This window comes from Globicephala melas, chromosome 2, assembly GCF_963455315.2.
Source record: "Globicephala melas chromosome 2, mGloMel1.2, whole genome shotgun sequence".
Lineage (NCBI taxonomy): Eukaryota > Metazoa > Chordata > Mammalia > Artiodactyla > Delphinidae > Globicephala > Globicephala melas.
Window position 1 is genome coordinate 152275322 of NC_083315.2, and position 17538 is coordinate 152292859.

The window sequence follows — 17538 nt, forward strand, 5'->3', positions numbered from 1 at the left end:
ATTTAGAATAAGAGACTTCCACTTCCAGCCATGATAAAGTACTAGGAACCGGATTTTCTTTCCTGTTTGTAAACAACAGAAAGCTGGACAGAGTATATTACAAAATGGTTTTCAGACACTGGGCCCCAGGCCGTGGGGGACTGTGCTGCTGCAGAGAAGGGAAAACAGAAGTGAGTGTCTGGATTGTCCTCATACCACCTGGAGACAGGTCCCGGGCTGCTCCAGGAGTGGGGACCTAGTCTTGTCAGTCGAAGACATCAGATTTTGGAGTTGGGGAGGCTAAGGTGGCTAGAATTTACTGGGCACACAACAGGGGAGGAGGAAGGTGCACGAGAGACCTTTGGGGGTCTACAGAAGAGCATGTGGCAAAGTGCTGATCTGAACACGTATGAGAAGAAACTATGAGGGGCTGGAGAAAGCTCCAACAGAAAGCAGCAGACTGAACAATTCCCAGCACTCATACAGTTGGGAATAGCTTCTATTTTCACCAACCAAAATGGAAAGACCTCAGAATCACACTAGTAGTGGAGCTAAATTAGCCCTAGACTAAAACTTGCTCTGGCCCACCCTAACACACCTTAAAAGCAAGTCTTAAAAGGATCCAATTGATTCCAAGAACAAAGTCCAACATTATTACCTAAATGAATACAAAATGCAGCCCCTAGTAATGTAAAATTCACAATGTGTGACGTATAATAAAAAATTCTAGGCATTCAAAGAAACAGGAAAATATGACCCACCAACTAGGAGAAAAGTCTATCAATAGAAACAGACCAGAAATGACAGAATATTAGCAGACAAGGATACAAAAATGCTATTATAAATATACTCCATACATTCAGAAAAGTAGAGGAACCATGATGAAGACAGAAAGAAAATACATAAAAAGGGAACAACTGATACATGCAAAAATGATGAATCTCAAAAGGATTATTATGTTAAATGAAATAAGTCAGACACAAAAGACTATACTCTTGTGAATTCATTTATAGGAAATTCTTAAAAAGACATAATTACAATGATAGAAAACAGATCAGTGGTTGCCAGGGAATGGAGAGAGGACTGACAGCAGAGCAGTATGAAGGGGACTTTTCAGGGGCGACAAAAACATTTTATACTTCAGTTATGGTATGGTTACATGACTGTATACATTTGTCAAAACTCATGGAATCACACACTTAAAATCGGTGAATTTTATTGTATATAAATGATATTAAAGGTTTTTAGAAACTGTGTGACACATCTGCTAATTTAGTGTACATTAATTTTTCCTGTACCACTTATTATTTTACAACTTGCTACCTTTTTCTTATCACAAACTACCTTTTGTTAAAATATTTTTTTCTTATTCCAAGATGATCAAGACAAATTATCAAGGAGAAGAAGAAAAGCTAAGAGATTTCGACCTTACCTTTTCCACCTATGGCTATATCATTCTAAGCAAGTTCTCTGTAACAAAAGCAAGTGGAAATCTCAGTCTCACCATTCCTTGTCATCTGTTCCTTGACAAGAAGAGTCCCAAAAGAAAACACATCTAAAATAACATTCATAGGCAAAACTGGAAGATACTGAGAATAGACATTTAAAATTCCCAACTTACATATCCTTATTATTGCTGAATAGTATTCCTTACCAAAGATATACCACAATTTGTTTACCCATTTATGTGTTAACGGACATTAGACTTGAGATTACCAACTTCCATTTTGGCAGTTATAAAGTTCAGATTTAAAAGCATTCTCTCTGAGGGACTTCCCTGGCAGTCCAGTGGTTAAGACTCTGTGCTGTCAATGCAGGGGGCACAGGTTTGATCCCTGGTCAGAGAACTAAGATCCCACATGCCATGTGGTGCAGCCAAAAAATTAAAAAAAAAAAAAGAAGAATTCTCTCCTAAATAGAGGATGTGGATAAAAGGGACCCTTGTACACTGCTGGTGGGAATGTAAATTGGTGCAGACACTATGGAAAACAGTATGGAGGTTCCTTAAAAAACTACTGATAAAAATAGAACTACCATATAATCCAGCAATTCCACCTCTGGGTATATATCTGGAAAAAAAGAAAACACTAATTCTAAAAGATATATGCACCCCAATGTTCACAGCAGCACTATTTACAGTAGCCAAGACATGAAAGCAACCCAAGTGTCCATCAACAGATGACTGGATTAAGAAGATATGGAATATATACAATGGAATATTACTCGGCCATAAGAAAGAATGAAATAATGCCATTTGCAGCAACAGGGACGGACTTAGAGAATATTATGCTTAGTTAAATAAGTCAGACAAAGAAAGACATATACTATATGGTATCACTTATATGGGCATATATCTGGAAAAGACGAAAACTCTAATTCTAAAAGATACATGCACCCCAGTATTCACAGCACTATTTACAACAGCCAAGACATGGAAGCAACCTAAACGTCCATCGACAGATGAATGGACAAAGATGTGTGTGTGCAAGTGTGTGTGTTTGTGTATACACACACACACAGTGGAATATTACTCAGCCATTAAAAAAAGAACTAATGTCATTTGCAGCACCATGGATGGACCTAGAGATTATCATACTAAGTTCAGACAGAGAAAGACAAATATCATATGATATCACTTATATGTGGAATCTAAAAAAATGATACAAATGAACTTATCTACAAAACAGAAATAGACTTACAGACTTAGAAAACAAACTTATGGTTACCAAAGGAGAGAGGGAAGGGGAGAGGGACAAATTAAAAGTATGGGATTAACAGATATAAACTACTATACATAAAATAGATAAGCAAAAGAATTTACTGTATAGCACAGGGAATTATACCCATTATCTTATAATAACCTATAATGGAATATAATCTGCAAAAATAATGAATCACTGTGCTATACTCCTGAAACTAACACAATATTGTAAATCCACTATACTTCAATTAAAAAAAATTCTCTCCTAAATATTTATTTAAGCATCTTAGTCATGCCCAAATAAGGGAAGAATTACTATAATTAGCAACTAACAGCTCAGTTTCATTTGCTTCTAACTGCTTTAGGTGGATATGGTAAAAGAATGTACTACAGTTGACCCTTAATCCACATATAATTTAGAGTCGGCCCTCCATAGCTGAGGTCTGCAGATTCAACCAACCAGGGACCACGTAGTATTGCAGCATTTACTGTTGAAAAATATCTACATGTAAGTGGACCCGGGCAGTTTAAACCTCTGTTGTTCACAGGTAAACTGTATTTATTCTTTATACACAAAGAAACAGGCCCATAAATGTTAAACTACTTTCTCTAAGGCTTTTCATTCAGTAGGAGGAAGATCAAGGTTCTGACTCCTGTTTAGCGCTTTTTCTTCTAAACCACAGCAAGAAATTATGTACTTTTCAAACTTTAAAGTGTTTAACCCTTTATTGGGTAACAATATCTGTATTTTACTTTTTAAACGGCACTTACTAGCAATGAATAGGATAGGGATGAATGGGTGAAGGAGCCTAAGACACAAGGCAAGTCTGAGACAAGTGGAAAGTAGTTCTTCCAGTAAACTCATCTGGAATAGCAAACTGCAATCACCACTGGTGAGTAGGGAGTAAAGACGGAGGGGGAGAATCAAGACCAGTGCTGGAGAAAGAAGCAAACTCAATTAGAAATAGTGGTCATAGTGAATCCCAGAAATTAAGTGGTCTGTTTATCCAACAAAACTACTAGGCTGAACCACGAAACTGCCAATATTTGACTATTTTTGACCTTAAAAAGGCGATTTCTTCTGATTCAACCTAATAATTTCAAAGATAATAATAGGAAAAGCAGCCAAGTTAAGTTACTTACAAATCAGTAAGCTTTTGCAGTTATACGTATTGGGAAAGTGGTTGTCCCTTATTCCTGAAGTGACACTGAATTTTAAAGACAACACTGTTACCCATTTTGAATTAAATATCATATAAAATACCAGTTAATATTAATACAAGAAGCATGGTACTTAAGTCCAATCTGCTAGCTCAGTTCTAAAGAGTTTTCTTACTGCAGAGCTGCAGCAAGTATTTGGTCTAACACAAACTTAAAAACAAAGAAAGGTTAGCCTTGTTAAAAAAAAAGATACTGGGCTTTCCTGGTGGCGCAGTGGTTAAGAATCTGCCTTCAGGTGCAGGGGACACAAGTTCGAGCCCTAGCCCGGGAAGATCCCACATGCTGCGGAGCAACGAAGCCCGTGCATCACAACTACTGAGCCTGTGCTCTAGAGCCCGCGAGCCACAACTACTGAGCCCACATGCCACAACTACTGAAGCCTGAGCGCCTAGAGTCCGTGCTCCACAACAAGAGAAGCCACCACAATGAGAAGCCCGCACGCCACAACGAAGAGTAGCCCCCACTCGCCGCAACTAGAGAAAGCCCGCGCACAGCAACAAAGACCCAGTGCAGCCAAAAATAAATAAATATATTAAAAAAAAAAGATACTAACTCTTAAAAGGTCTTTATCCTTGCCTCAGAGAGAACACAGATGGTAATGTAAGAGATCAGCATTCTTCTCTACTTTTCAAACATAAATCTTTACTTTTAAGGGTGATAAAAAGCGTAAAAGCAATTTAGAGAAAACCTCGGTACTGATTCTCTTGAAGTTCACAAATGAACCTTACTGTGTTGGCTGTCCTTCTGGAATTCCTTAATACAATTTGTTAGAACGAAGCCATTTTTAGAATCTCTTCAATTAAAACCTACAGCCTGGCATGAAAGAGAGAAAAGTAAACACATATGTGTAGTTAATGTCCCAGAAAATGTAGCAGATAACTTTAACTGGTCATTTTTTAGTCCTCAACTTCTTGTAATAAATTTTATGCTAAGGAGGGAAGTAATGAATATGATGGATCAATAGGTTGTGATGGCATCATTATTTCTTTTAAGGAAATAGCCTAAAAAGGGTGGAAGATGGAGGTAGAAGGAACAGCACAATTATCTACGTATTGATAACCATTATATATTGATAACTTTAAATCACTTTTACAATACAGAATTACAAAGAGAGTTATATTTATTAACCACTGCTAAACAGATTTGCAGTTGTACTAACTGCATTCCAGACATTTTCAAAAGAAATATTTTTACCAAGTCTTAATCCAGATTTCTCTGGGTTCTCAGGCTTGTAATCTTAGGGTTTGAAGGAACTACTCTGTTATTACTCAAATAAAATTCTGTAAGCCCTCCCAGACAGTTACTAATCAGAACAGATGGTGTTCTATGAGATAAAAATTTTCTGAAGTCTCAGGGCCAGTTAAAAAAAAAAAAAGATAAGATCTATGCACAAAACAAGAAATACAAAAGGTAGCAGATATTTTGTCTTAAATGGCATTAGTGCTAACTACTCAGAACTCAGGCTTCAAAAATATAGCAAGTACTCACCTGTTTACACAGCAATATAACTTTCAATTTAGCTGATGAGCTTTTATATAACTTATAATCAGCAAAATGAGTTTGAGTCTGCAACTTCAAAAAAAACATTTCCGGTGTTAACCAAAATCTTTCAAAATAAAGGACACAAATATGACTGATGTTCAGTCAGAGTTGATCCCCTAACTCACATTATACTCCATTACACAGCTCCTAATCTTCTTAGATTTCCTGGATATGCTGATATAATCTGCCTTCCTGGGAAAAATAAAATAAAGTTACTGCTATTCCTCAGACTTATACTTTCCAATTAATCATAATGGGCTAGAAGAATTTGAAACTGAAGAGCTTCTTCCCCCCTCCCCACTTCTTCTTAAACGTCATAATATCAAAGCACATACGGGTTTTCTCAGTTTAGGGTTCCCAAAACAGAATACATAGCCCCAAGAATGGTTTCAGTTAGCTTTCAGCATTAATTAGGAGTTATGGGACATAAGGCAGGATAAAATATGGAAAAATACTACCCATCGCCTTCTTCTAATTTATACTATCAAAGACATTACATTATGGATATTTCACATAATATCTCTTTAATACTTTATGTCTAAGAATTGAACTTAACTATCAATCTTTCAGTTTATTCATCTGTCCAAAGACTTATTTTTACTATCTGGAAGGTTACTTTTTCTAATATTTTACTTTGGTTGGACTATACTGCAGAGTGAAAAGGAACATGTTTCACTCCTGTGGTTTTTCTCTTGAAAAGCATCTTCTTTAAAAAAATAGAATAAACTCAGACATCCTCAGTGTTTACTCTGCCTATGTTAAACACATGTCTCCATTGATATCTAAAACTGGAGCTTATATCTTGAAGACTTCTTATACAAGTCTTTATAGTATCAGGTAACTCAAATCACATGCAAACTATGTTTTCAAAGGCTATTTCCAAAGTAATTATGGAAGCTTCTAGTACTGACTCCCTTTAAAGCAAAGAAACCATGTAACATAGTAAGCACAGTGCCAGGCTCAATAAATGCTTCTTCATTTTCCTTTTGCCGGTAAAGCAATTTCTAATCAGGGGAAAATTATATTTAGCTTCAGTTATTATATCTCTAAATATTACCAAGTCAACTACTAACCAGCCTTACTTCCTGATAAGATACTACTTTATAGTCTTCCATAAGTGAATGGACGAACGTGTTGATTTATATTAATTTAAACGAACTTGGCATTCTCTTGCACTAGTGGTACTATATCTAAATCCAATATTAGGACAACAGCTCCATCTCCTTCTCAGCTGGAAGTACTCTGGGCTTATGCAAAGGAGGAGTTAGGTGTGCCTTAATTACTGCTGTTATAGCAGCTCCAAGAACTGTAAATAGTTGGCATGGCAGAAAATCTCAGATGCAATCACAATGACACTTTCAAAAGAGACAAGTAAACCTGGGCTAAGAAGAATTCAAATTCCTTTCTTGCTCAACACTTAAAACCACAGCATCTTTCATACACCACATCCGTAATTTCTGAGAAGAAGAACAGACTATTAGTAGACATTCTCATTTCTCACTTTTGGAAACAGAGGCAACTCTAAGAATTATTTTGCAGCTGAGGAAACTAACCTAACACCCGAAGAGGTTATGTAATTCCAAGTGGAAGAACCAGGATTTGAACTCTCTGATTCTTCTGGTTTCAGACTGTTGTCTTAACCACTACTCATTGATCCACTTTGGCTTCTATATTAAGTAGAACTGACTAAAAGGAAATATTAGGAATAAAATGCCTAGGAATAAACCTACCTAAGGAGGCAGAAGACCTGTACTCCAAAAACTGTAAGACACTGATGAAAGAAACTGAAGATGACACAGACAGATGGAAAGATACACCATGTTCTTGGATTGGAAAAATCAATATTGTCAAAATGACTATACTACCCAAGGCAATCTACGGATTCAATGAAATCACTATCAAATTACCAAGGGCACTCTTTGCAGATCTAGAACAAAAAAAATCTTAAAATTTGTATGGAGACACAAAAGACCCTGAATAGCCAAAGCAATCTTGAGAAAGGAAAATGGATCTGGAGGAATCAGGCTCTCTGACTTCAGACTATACTATAAAGCTACAGTAATCAAAACAGTATGGTACTGGCACAAAGACAGACTTACAGAACAATGAAACAGGATAGAAAGCCCAGAAATAAACCCATGCACCTATGGTCAATTAATCTACAACAAAGGAGAAAAGATAAGCTCTTCAATAAGTGGTGCTGGGAAAACTGGACAGCTACATGTAAAAGAATGAAATTAGAGGATTCTCTAATACCATACACAAAAATAAACTAAAATGGATTAAACACCTAAAATAAATGTAAAACCAGATACTATAAAACTCTTAGAGTAAAACATAGGCAGAACATTCTTTGACATAAATCACAGCAATATCTTTTTAGATCCACTACTTAGACTAATGGAAATAAAAACAAAAATAAACAAATGGGACCTAAATAAACTTAAAAGCTTGTACACTTGAAACACTATGTATAACTGAACCACTCTGCTGTACACCTGAAACTAACACAACATTGTAAATCAACTATACTCCAATATAAAATAAAAATTAATTATCTGGCTCTGCTCTCAGGAAAAGATGTGGTGCCCAGAGACTTCCTTTCATCCTGCATTCTTCTTCCCAATTTCCACTGTAAGATTTCTGTCATTCCCCCATCTTCCAAAAGGGGGCATCCTACAAAATTCTGGTCAATCATTGCCAGTGTTTCTCAATAAGACTGCTATTGGCATTTGGGGCATAACAATTCCTTGTTGTTAAGGCTGTCCAGTGCCCTGTAGAACATTTAGAATCACTGGCCTCTCGGCAATAAATGCCAATAACATCTCTCCATAGCCCAGTCTGTGACAATCAAAAATGCCCCTAGACTCTTCCAAATGTGCCTTAGGAAGGCAGCACTGTTGCTGGTTGGTTGAGAACTCCTATTGGCCCTGTTATTTCTTTATAGGAACCATGGATTTCTTTTCTTTTGTATCCTTAAACCTGAGTTGGAGATGCATTAGCTATATGATTTGGGGCATGTTTTTACGTCCCTTAGATTCAATTACCACATTTATTCTAGAGGAGGATATAAACGTGGGGCAATTTGATATATTTAGAGTACAAAACCACACCTAGGAAAACCTAATATAAAAATACAAGCTAACTGATTAACAGTATATTAAAAGTACCATATACTTATGGTTAAGTAGGGCCTTTATTCAGTAGGCCCTTTCTTTATATATGTTTGGATTCCTTTCTGGAATTTTACTTCTATTTCATTAACTGGACTGTTACAAATTATTATAGCTTACATATAATATATAATTGCATGTGTAATTTATATATTTATATATAAGATATATATAATTACTTGTATTTATAAACTACATATATAGCTTATATATAATAAAATTTACTCCCCAGTTCCTCTACTCTTTGGAGTTTTTCACCTCAATTATTATTATTAATTGAGATATAATTCACATCCTTTAAAATTCATCCTTCTAAAATGTACAATTCGGCAGTTTTTATCTATTCTGGACATTTCATATAAATGGAATCATATAATATGTGACCTTTTGTACTGGCCTCTTTCACTTAACATAACGTTTTCAAGTTTCATTCATGTTGTAGCATGTATGAGTACTTCATTCCTTTTTATGGCCGAATAATATTCTTGTACAAATATACCACATTTTGTTTATTTATTCATGAGCTGATGCACATTTGGGTTGTTTTTGATTTTTGGCTATCATGGATAATGCTGCTATAAACATTCCTGTGCAAGTTGTCATGTGGACATACGTTTTCAATTCTGTTGGGTATATACCTAACAATAGAATTTCTGGGTCATATGGTGACTATATATTTAACTTTTTGAGGAACTGGAAACTGTTTTCCAAAATGGCTGGGTTATTTTACATTCCTGTCAGTAATATGGGAGTATTCCATTTTATTAGATCCTCACCAACGTTATTATTTATCTTTTTTATTTTAGCCATCCTAGTGGGTGTAAAGTGGGATTTTGTGGTTTTCATTTGCATTTTCTTAATGACTAATAGGTTGACCATCTTCTCTTCTGTGCTTTTTGGCCATTTGTGTATATTCTTTGGAGAAGTGTCTATTCGAATTCTTTGCCCTTTTTTTTTTTTTTTTTTTTTTTTTTTTTTTTGCGGTACGCGGGCCTCTCACCGCTGTGGCCTCTCCCGTTGCGGAGCACAGGCTCTGGATGTGCAGGCTCAGCGGCCATGGCTCATGGGCCCAGCCTCTCCATGGCATGTGGGATCTTCCCGGACCGGGGCACGAACCCATGTCCCCTACATCGGCAGGTGGACTCTCAACCACTGCGCCACCAGGGAAGCCCTCTTTGCCCATTTTTATTTTATTTATTTATTTTTAATGATTGCTTTTATTTATCTGTTTATTTATTTTTGGCCGTGTTGGGTCTTCGTTGCTGCACGTGGGCTTTCTCTAGTTGCAGTGAGTGGGGGTTACTCTTTGTTGTGGTGTGCGGACTTCTCATTGCAGTGGCTTCTTTTGTTGCGGTGCACGGGCTCTAGGAGTGCTGGCTTCAGCAGATGTGGCTCACGGGCTCCAGAGCACAGGCTCAGTAGTTGTGCACACGGGTTTAGCTGCTCTGTGGCATGTGGGATCTTCCTGGCCCAGGGCTCGAACCCGTGTTCTCTGCACTGGCAGGCGGATTCTTAACCACTGCGCCACCAGGGAAGTCCCGTCCATTTTTAAATTGAGTTGTTTAATTTGAGTTGTAAAAGTTCTTTATATATTCTGGACACTAGACCCTTTTTAGATATATGGTTTGCAAAATTTCCTCCCACTCTGAGGGCTGTCTTTTCACTATCTTGCTAGAGTGTCCCTTAAAGAACAAAAGCTTTTAATTTTGATTCAGTCCAATTTATCTATTTTTTTCTTTGGTTGCTTGTTCTCTTGGGTGTCATAACTAAGAAACCACTGTCTAATCCACAATCATGAAAATTTTACATCTATGTTTTCTTCTAAGAGTTTTATAAATTTAGGGACAGTCCAGTGGTTAAGACTCTGCGCTTCCAGTTCAGGGGGCACGGGTTTGATCCCTGGTCGGGGAACTAAGATCCCACATGCCGCGCAGCATGGCCAAAAAAAAAAAAAAAAAATAAGAGTTTTATAAATTTAGCTCTTACATTTAGGCCTGTGATCCATTTCGAGTTATTTTTATATATGGTGTGAGGTACGGATCCAACATCATTCCTTTGCATGTGGATATCCAGTTGTCCGAGAATCATTTTTTTAAAAGACTATTCTTTCCCCAATGAATTGTCCTGAATACCAACTAACCATAAATAGAAAAGTTTACCTCTGGATTCTCAGTTCTATTTCACGGTTTATATATCTATACTTATGCCAGGATGACAATGTCTTGTCACTACAGCTTTGGGACATGTGAGTCCTTCAATTTTGTTTTTTTTCCGAGACAATTTGGCTATTCTGGGTCTCTTGTTTTTCCACATGATTTTTAGGATTAGCTTGCCTATTTCTAAAAACAGGCAGCTGGGATTTTGATAGGTATGTTGTTGAATCTACATATTTGAGGAGTATCACTACCTTAACCATAGTAAGTCTTCCAACCCATGAGCACAGATATCCTGCCATTTATTTAGGTCTTCGTCCTGTTCATTTCTGTATATTTTTTTCCTTGGGTGGAATTACGTAAATATTCTCAAAATACTGAATTGAGCTGGGAAGATAGGGCAAAAGGAGGAAATGAATAAACACATTAAATATAAAATGATATGTTCCTAATTTGGAGTAAGAATAAATAATGTTTCTCTTTTTTTCTACTTCCATTTCTAATTTCCCCTAATGGGAATGGAATGTTTTTAAAGTAGTTGAAAGGTTACAAGTGTTGGCAAAAAATATGGAACAATACATTGCCAGTGAGAGACTGTAAACTGGTACTTTGTTAAAAATGGCAATATATGCTGAACCTAAAGATATGCCTACTCTATGACCCAGCAATTTCATTCCTAAGTACATATACCCAACAGAGTTATGTACCAAATGGCACGGGTAAGAATGTCACTCTTAATAACAGCCCAAATCAGGAAATAACCCAATTTCCGTCAGCAGAATGAAAAAACTGTGATATATGCAAACAATGGGATACTGGACAGCAATGAAAATGAATTATTGTTTCACCAAAATATGTGAATGAATCTCAAAGACATATGATGGATAAAATACACTAAATTCAAGAGGGATTGTGTGTACTGTATTGTAGGTAAGATTCCATTTACATGAAGTTCAAGAACAGGCAAAACTAATATATAGTGATAGAAGTCAAAATAATGGTTATCTTTGGCAAGGAGGAATGAATTGGGAAGAGGTACAAGATAACCTGGGATACTGAAAATGTTCTACAACATGATCTGGGTGGTGATTAGACAAGTGCGCATTATTCACTAAACTGTATGTTTAAGATTTCTGCACTTCACTGTATCCATGTAAATACTTCAAAAAAAATAAATTTTAATTATTTGGGAAATAAACTGGAAAGAAAACTGGAATGAGGTTAAATGTCTGATCTCTCATTTTATAATCTTAAGTATATCTAACTACCATTTAATAATCACCGTTTTACTTAAAAAACAAAACCAAAACAGAACCATCTAGACATTACAGGGGTGGGCTCAAGCATTTTCCTCTTAGCCTTTGTTGTTTAAGACAAATCTAAAAAAAAACCCAAACTTTTTAGTGCTGGGTGTTCCAGGAATTTGTAAGACAGGGGAAGTGTTATAAAAACAGCACTTTGGAGTTAAAGCCCTTGCCCTGAGGCAGGAAATGAAAGCACAAAGGGATTGGCCCTTCCTTTCTCTCCTTTTAAAAAAAAAATCCTATGGGGATTTCCCTGGTGGCGCAGTGGTTAAGAATCTGCCTGCCAATACAGGAGACACGGGTTCGATCCCTGGTCTGGGGAGATCCCACATGCCATGGAGCACCTAAGTCTGTGCACCACAACTACTGAGCCTGCACTCTATAGAGTCTGTGAGCCACAATTACTGAGCCTGTGTGCCACAACTACTGAAGCCCAGGTGCCTAGAGCCAGTGCTCCACAGAGAAGCCACCACAGTGAGAAGCCTGCGCACCGCAACAAAGAGTAGCCCCCGCTCACCGCAACTAGAGAAAGCCCACGTGCAGCAACGAAGATTCAATGCAGCCAAAAATAAATACATAAGTAAAATTTTTAAAAAATCATATGAATGAACGCACAAATCAGACAATACTGGGCAAAAAATATTTATTTTTCATCTGTGCATCTACTTTCATTCCCATAAAGTTATTTTTTCCTAGGATGTTTTAGTATCAGTTTTTCTTATACATACTTTGTCGAGAGAGAGGCTGATAAAAGGTGGCACCAAGTATTACTAACACATCTGGTTCAGACTGCCTACTGTAAGACTGCCTTTTAGGAGAGCTATGGGACATTTGCATATCCTTTAATAGGGGGAATTGCTGGGATTCCTGACTCCAATTGGTTCCAAAAATAACTTTTACTTCTTCCAAGAAAGGGGAAGTGGGTTGGCAAGTGAACACTTAGATTTGACACCAACAGTAATAAGAATTATTCTGTAATCTCTGAAATTTTGGGGAGCCCAGTGGAAACCAACTGAATTTTGAATCCCTATTATAACGGCTACCATTTTTATAAAAATAAATATGCACATCTATAAAACTCAACAGAACATGTAAATTTGTTCCGCATCTTATTACTTACTCCATATAAATGATGAACTCTTTCATCACATTCAATATTGTCAATTAAAACAAAAGTGCTCATATTTGAGAAAGATGACCAATTTATATTGGTAAGTCTATCAAGTAAGAGTTTTTAAAAAACCCTGCATGTACAGCAGTTGTGTATATGCTTCAGGATTTCTTAGAGAAACTTAAACATTAAAGAAGCTGAATTTAGGGGCTACTAGCATTTTTTAAGCCTCAGGGCAGCCTAACTTTAAGATATAAAACTATTTTTTAAAAAACAGAAATCTTGTACATAAAAATAATTAAATAAAAAAGATTTCGTTTATTTCAGTATACATTTGCTAGAGATACAGGAGATACAAAAGTGGTATGATAGCCATTACACCAAAGGCAAAAATCTCACCAGGAAGACTACACAGAAAGGGGAGAATACATCACGTGCTGGGTAAGCACACACTAGACAAATCTATCCTGAGCACCCATCTATTATGTGCCAGACCCTGCTCTAGGCCCTGGGTAGACTGTATCGAATAAAAGACACAAAAACCCCTGCCTGCTACGAGCTTACATTCCAGTATGGGGGACAGACAACAAAAAAGATGAACCTCACTCAAGCACTCATTCTGCTCAAGCGCTGCCTCCATAAAGCGTCAAGACCCCAAAGCAAAGCACACCTGCATTTCCAAGGACCAAGTAAGCCAGTCTGGTTGGAGCTGAGCGAGCCAAGCAGGGAAGAGTGGGACCGGAGGAGGTCAACAAAGGGCCAAATCATAAATTTATTTATTTTACTTATTTATTTTTGGCTGCGCTGGGCCTTCGTAGCTGCATGGTCTTCCTCTAGTTGTGGCAAGCGGGGGCTACTCATCCTTGTGGTGCGCTGGCTTCTCATTCTGGTGGCTTCTCTTACTGCAGAGCATGTGCTCTAGGCACATGGGCTTCAGTAGCTGTGGCATGTGGGCTCAGTACTTGTGGCTCACGGGCTCCAGGGCACAGGCTCAGTAGTTGTGGCACACAGGCCACAACTGTGGCTCCACGGCCTGTGTGATCTTTCTGGACCAGGGCTCGAACCCGTGTCCCCTGCTTTGGTAGGCGAATTCTTAACCACTGCGCCACCAGGGAAGTCCAGAGGGCCAAATCAGAAGGGCCTCATAGGTCTTCATGTTAAGACTCTGACTTTAAGAAGCAGGAGAAGCCCTCTGAGAGAGTTCTTAAACAAGCCCTCTGAGAGAGTTCTTAAACAAGACTGGCATGACCTCCTATGCTTCAACAGGATCACCCTGAGTGATACATTTAGAAGAGAGTCAAAGACAGAAGCAGAGAGAGCACTGGAGAGATGACTGTGGTTTGGACTAGGGTGACAGCAATAGGTATAAAAAGTGGAGGGAGGATATATTTTGAAGGTAGACTAAACTGTTACCAATGCTTAAAGCACATAGAAAATGCTAAATAAACATTTAATGAAAAAATGAATCTTGAAAGGTGGGAGAAACCAATGTGAACTAGAGTACTCAAGAAAGGTATCAGTCATAAAATTTTACTGGTACTCTGCATGGATAGCTCCTATTCCTAATTTTCAGCATTGTTCATTTATCTGAATCCTTCTAAACCATTTTTCGCTTGACTGATCCCTCTAACTGGTTATTAAATCCAGGTGAAAGTAGACAGGAGTCTAAGTCAAATAAATAACAGTGGGGATTACAGTGAAGTAGAGAGGTTCAAAGACGTTAAGGAGGCATAATCCACAGGCTCTGGTGATTAAATATACGGAATAAAAAAGGAGAGAAAATATAATAATGATCTCTTCTTCGGACAACTTTATGAATAAAAGATGCCATTATCTGAAATAGGGAACACAAAAAAAGCAGGTTTGAGGGGAAACAAATGGAAAAGGCTAAAAACTTTAGAGAAACAAAACAACTTTGGGAAACAAGTATTTTTGGAGTCTAAAGGTTTAAAATTAAGTATATCAAGACTACTGCTTCCAGGGATTTCCCTGGTGGTCCAGTGGTTAAGAATCCGCTTTCTAATGCAGGGGATACGGGTTTGATCCCTGGTCGGGGAACTAAGATCCCACATGCCGGGTTTCCCTGGTGGCGCAGTGGTTGAGAGTCTGCCTGCCGATGCAGGGGACACGGGTTCGAGCCCTGGTCCGGGAAGATCCCACATGCCGTGGAGCAACTAAACCCGTGTGCCACAACTACTGAGACTGCACTCTACAGCCCACGAGCCACAACTACTGAGCACGTGTGCCTAGAGCCCATGGTCCGTAACAAGAGAAGCCACTGTAATGAGAAGCCTGCGCACCGCAACGAAGAGTAAGCTGGTGCAAAATTAAAATTTGGTTCCTCCTTAGGTTAAAAGGACGAGCGTTTTTTCCCCTATTCGTCTGCTCTTGATAGTAAGATTATAAAAGACAGATCTTATGTTTTGTCAAAATAATCACTTACGTTCTATGTTGTCTTTATCAGATCTTTGATTATTTAAGTAAACCTAGTCCTCTCAATATTAAAAGAGCTAAGTTTTGCACAGTACTAAATATATAACCTTGAATAATTGCCTGAGAGGGCTTCCCTGGTGGCGCAGTGGTTGAGAGTCCGCCTGCCGACGCAGGGGACACGAGTTCGTGCCCCAGTCCGGGAAGATCCCACATGCCGTGGAGCGGCTGGGCCCGTGAGCCATGGCCGCTAAGCCTGCGCGTCCGGAGCCTGTGCTCCGCAGCAGGAGAGGCCACAACAGTGAGAGGCCACAACAGTGAGAGGCCAGCATACAGCAAAAAAAAAAAAAAAAAAAAAAAAAATTGCCTGTGAAATCTTTGTCACTTTGATTAAATGGATAACTGAGCATTGTTCCACAGTGACCTATGATCCTATTTGACGAAGTATTTTTAAAACTTTTGATATTTTTGACAAATTTCAAAAATAAAATTTTAAATAAAGTCTTTTTTGACTTAGAACTAACTCTGAAATATTATTTCAAGGCCCCTGAAATATCTCAAAGATTGGTTCTCTCCTTATAAAAAGGGATATGTTAAGCTAACTAGGCTTATTTCATATATTAAATTACATGGGAAGCATTTCCAAATAAGTAATACTAAACCTTCTTTATTGTATGTCTGTATAGATATGTGTTATAAATATTTCAGAAACTATGTGAAATTCCTAGAAATCTGGTATGTCCTGAAATAATGTTATCAGTCATAATTCTAGTTATCTTAAAATATTGTATGTCACAGAAATAACCCAATTTCCTTGTCAACTGCACTGTCATCAGATCTCTAACCATGCCAGGGTAAGAATTTATAGAATTCTAACTTAGAAATGGATGACTTCATAAAACTGTTAACAAAAGATCAAAACCATGAATTAATTCCATGGGACTAAATGAACTGATGAAGATGATTATAATTTTTATGACTTTTTGTTTTAAATATTGTCAGTTCTTTTATGCTTTGTCAGAGTCCCCATTTATGTTGGATTCACAAGCTGACAGACCTCTCACAATGTGACTTCCTTATCTTTTGTTATTCGTAGGCACCATTAAACACTGTGTGGGAGGGGAAGTATCCTAGCAGAACTCATCAGCTTTTTGTTCTTGCCAAAATTATGGAGTAAATTCTAACAACCCTAGAATGAAACTGTCCTCCAAAACTGCTAAATAGGCAATTAATATCCTCATTTTCTTCCCTCCCATAAATGACTACTAGTCAAAACTCTTCTAATCCTGTGGTGTTATTTATGTGCCACTGCTAAAAGTAACGCGAATAAAATTATTATTTGTATAGATGTATATTATTTGTATATATGTGTATATATATGCATGCAAAAGAAATCTGTAGACTATAAGCCAAATAACTGACACTGGTTATTCCTGTTTATTTTCTGTGACATATATTTGGGTTTTTGAAAATGAGCATGTATTGCTTCTATAAACAAAACAAGAATGAATGAATAGGTAAATTCATTTAAATGTAGTATTAAAGGGTTAGGACTCGGCACTTTCACTGTCGTGGGCCCGGGTTCAATCCCTGGTTGGGGAACTAAGATCCTGCAAGCCCCACGGTGCGGCCAAAAAAAAAAAAAAGGAGTATTAAAAATCTGTTTTTGGATCCTTAACAGGCTGATCCCCGAATTGCATATTTTCATACAGCAAGAGGACTCAAACAAAATAAAACTATATAGAAAAAGAATTCCAAAATCAGAACTTAAATCAGAACATAAAAACACATCTTCATATTTGTACAGATAAACATAAACTCTATATCCATCAGTTTTACTTGTTGGTCTCTTACTTTCATTAATTAGAATCATATAACAAAGTTCCCAAATTAATTCATTTGTTCTTCTTGGCTGTTACTGATG

The 17538-nt window shown here is 37.5% G+C and overlaps 1 protein-coding gene across 2 annotated transcripts in view; it reads right to left on the bottom strand.

Moving 5' to 3' along the window:
- SPTLC2 (serine palmitoyltransferase long chain base subunit 2) overlaps window positions 1–17538 on the bottom strand; it is a 116294-nt gene that overhangs the window by 23932 nt on the left and 74824 nt on the right. The window contains exon 10 of one of the 2 annotated variants that reach the window (XM_070045000.1): window positions 5569–5635. The exons of the other annotated variant lie outside the window; for it this stretch is intronic. Within the exon in view, the coding sequence (XP_069901101.1) occupies window positions 5580–5635 (56 nt within the window). The 3' untranslated portion in view covers window positions 5569–5579. Of the gene's footprint in view, window positions 1–5568; window positions 5636–17538 lie in introns of those variants that run through there. 2 annotated transcript variants of the gene reach the window in all.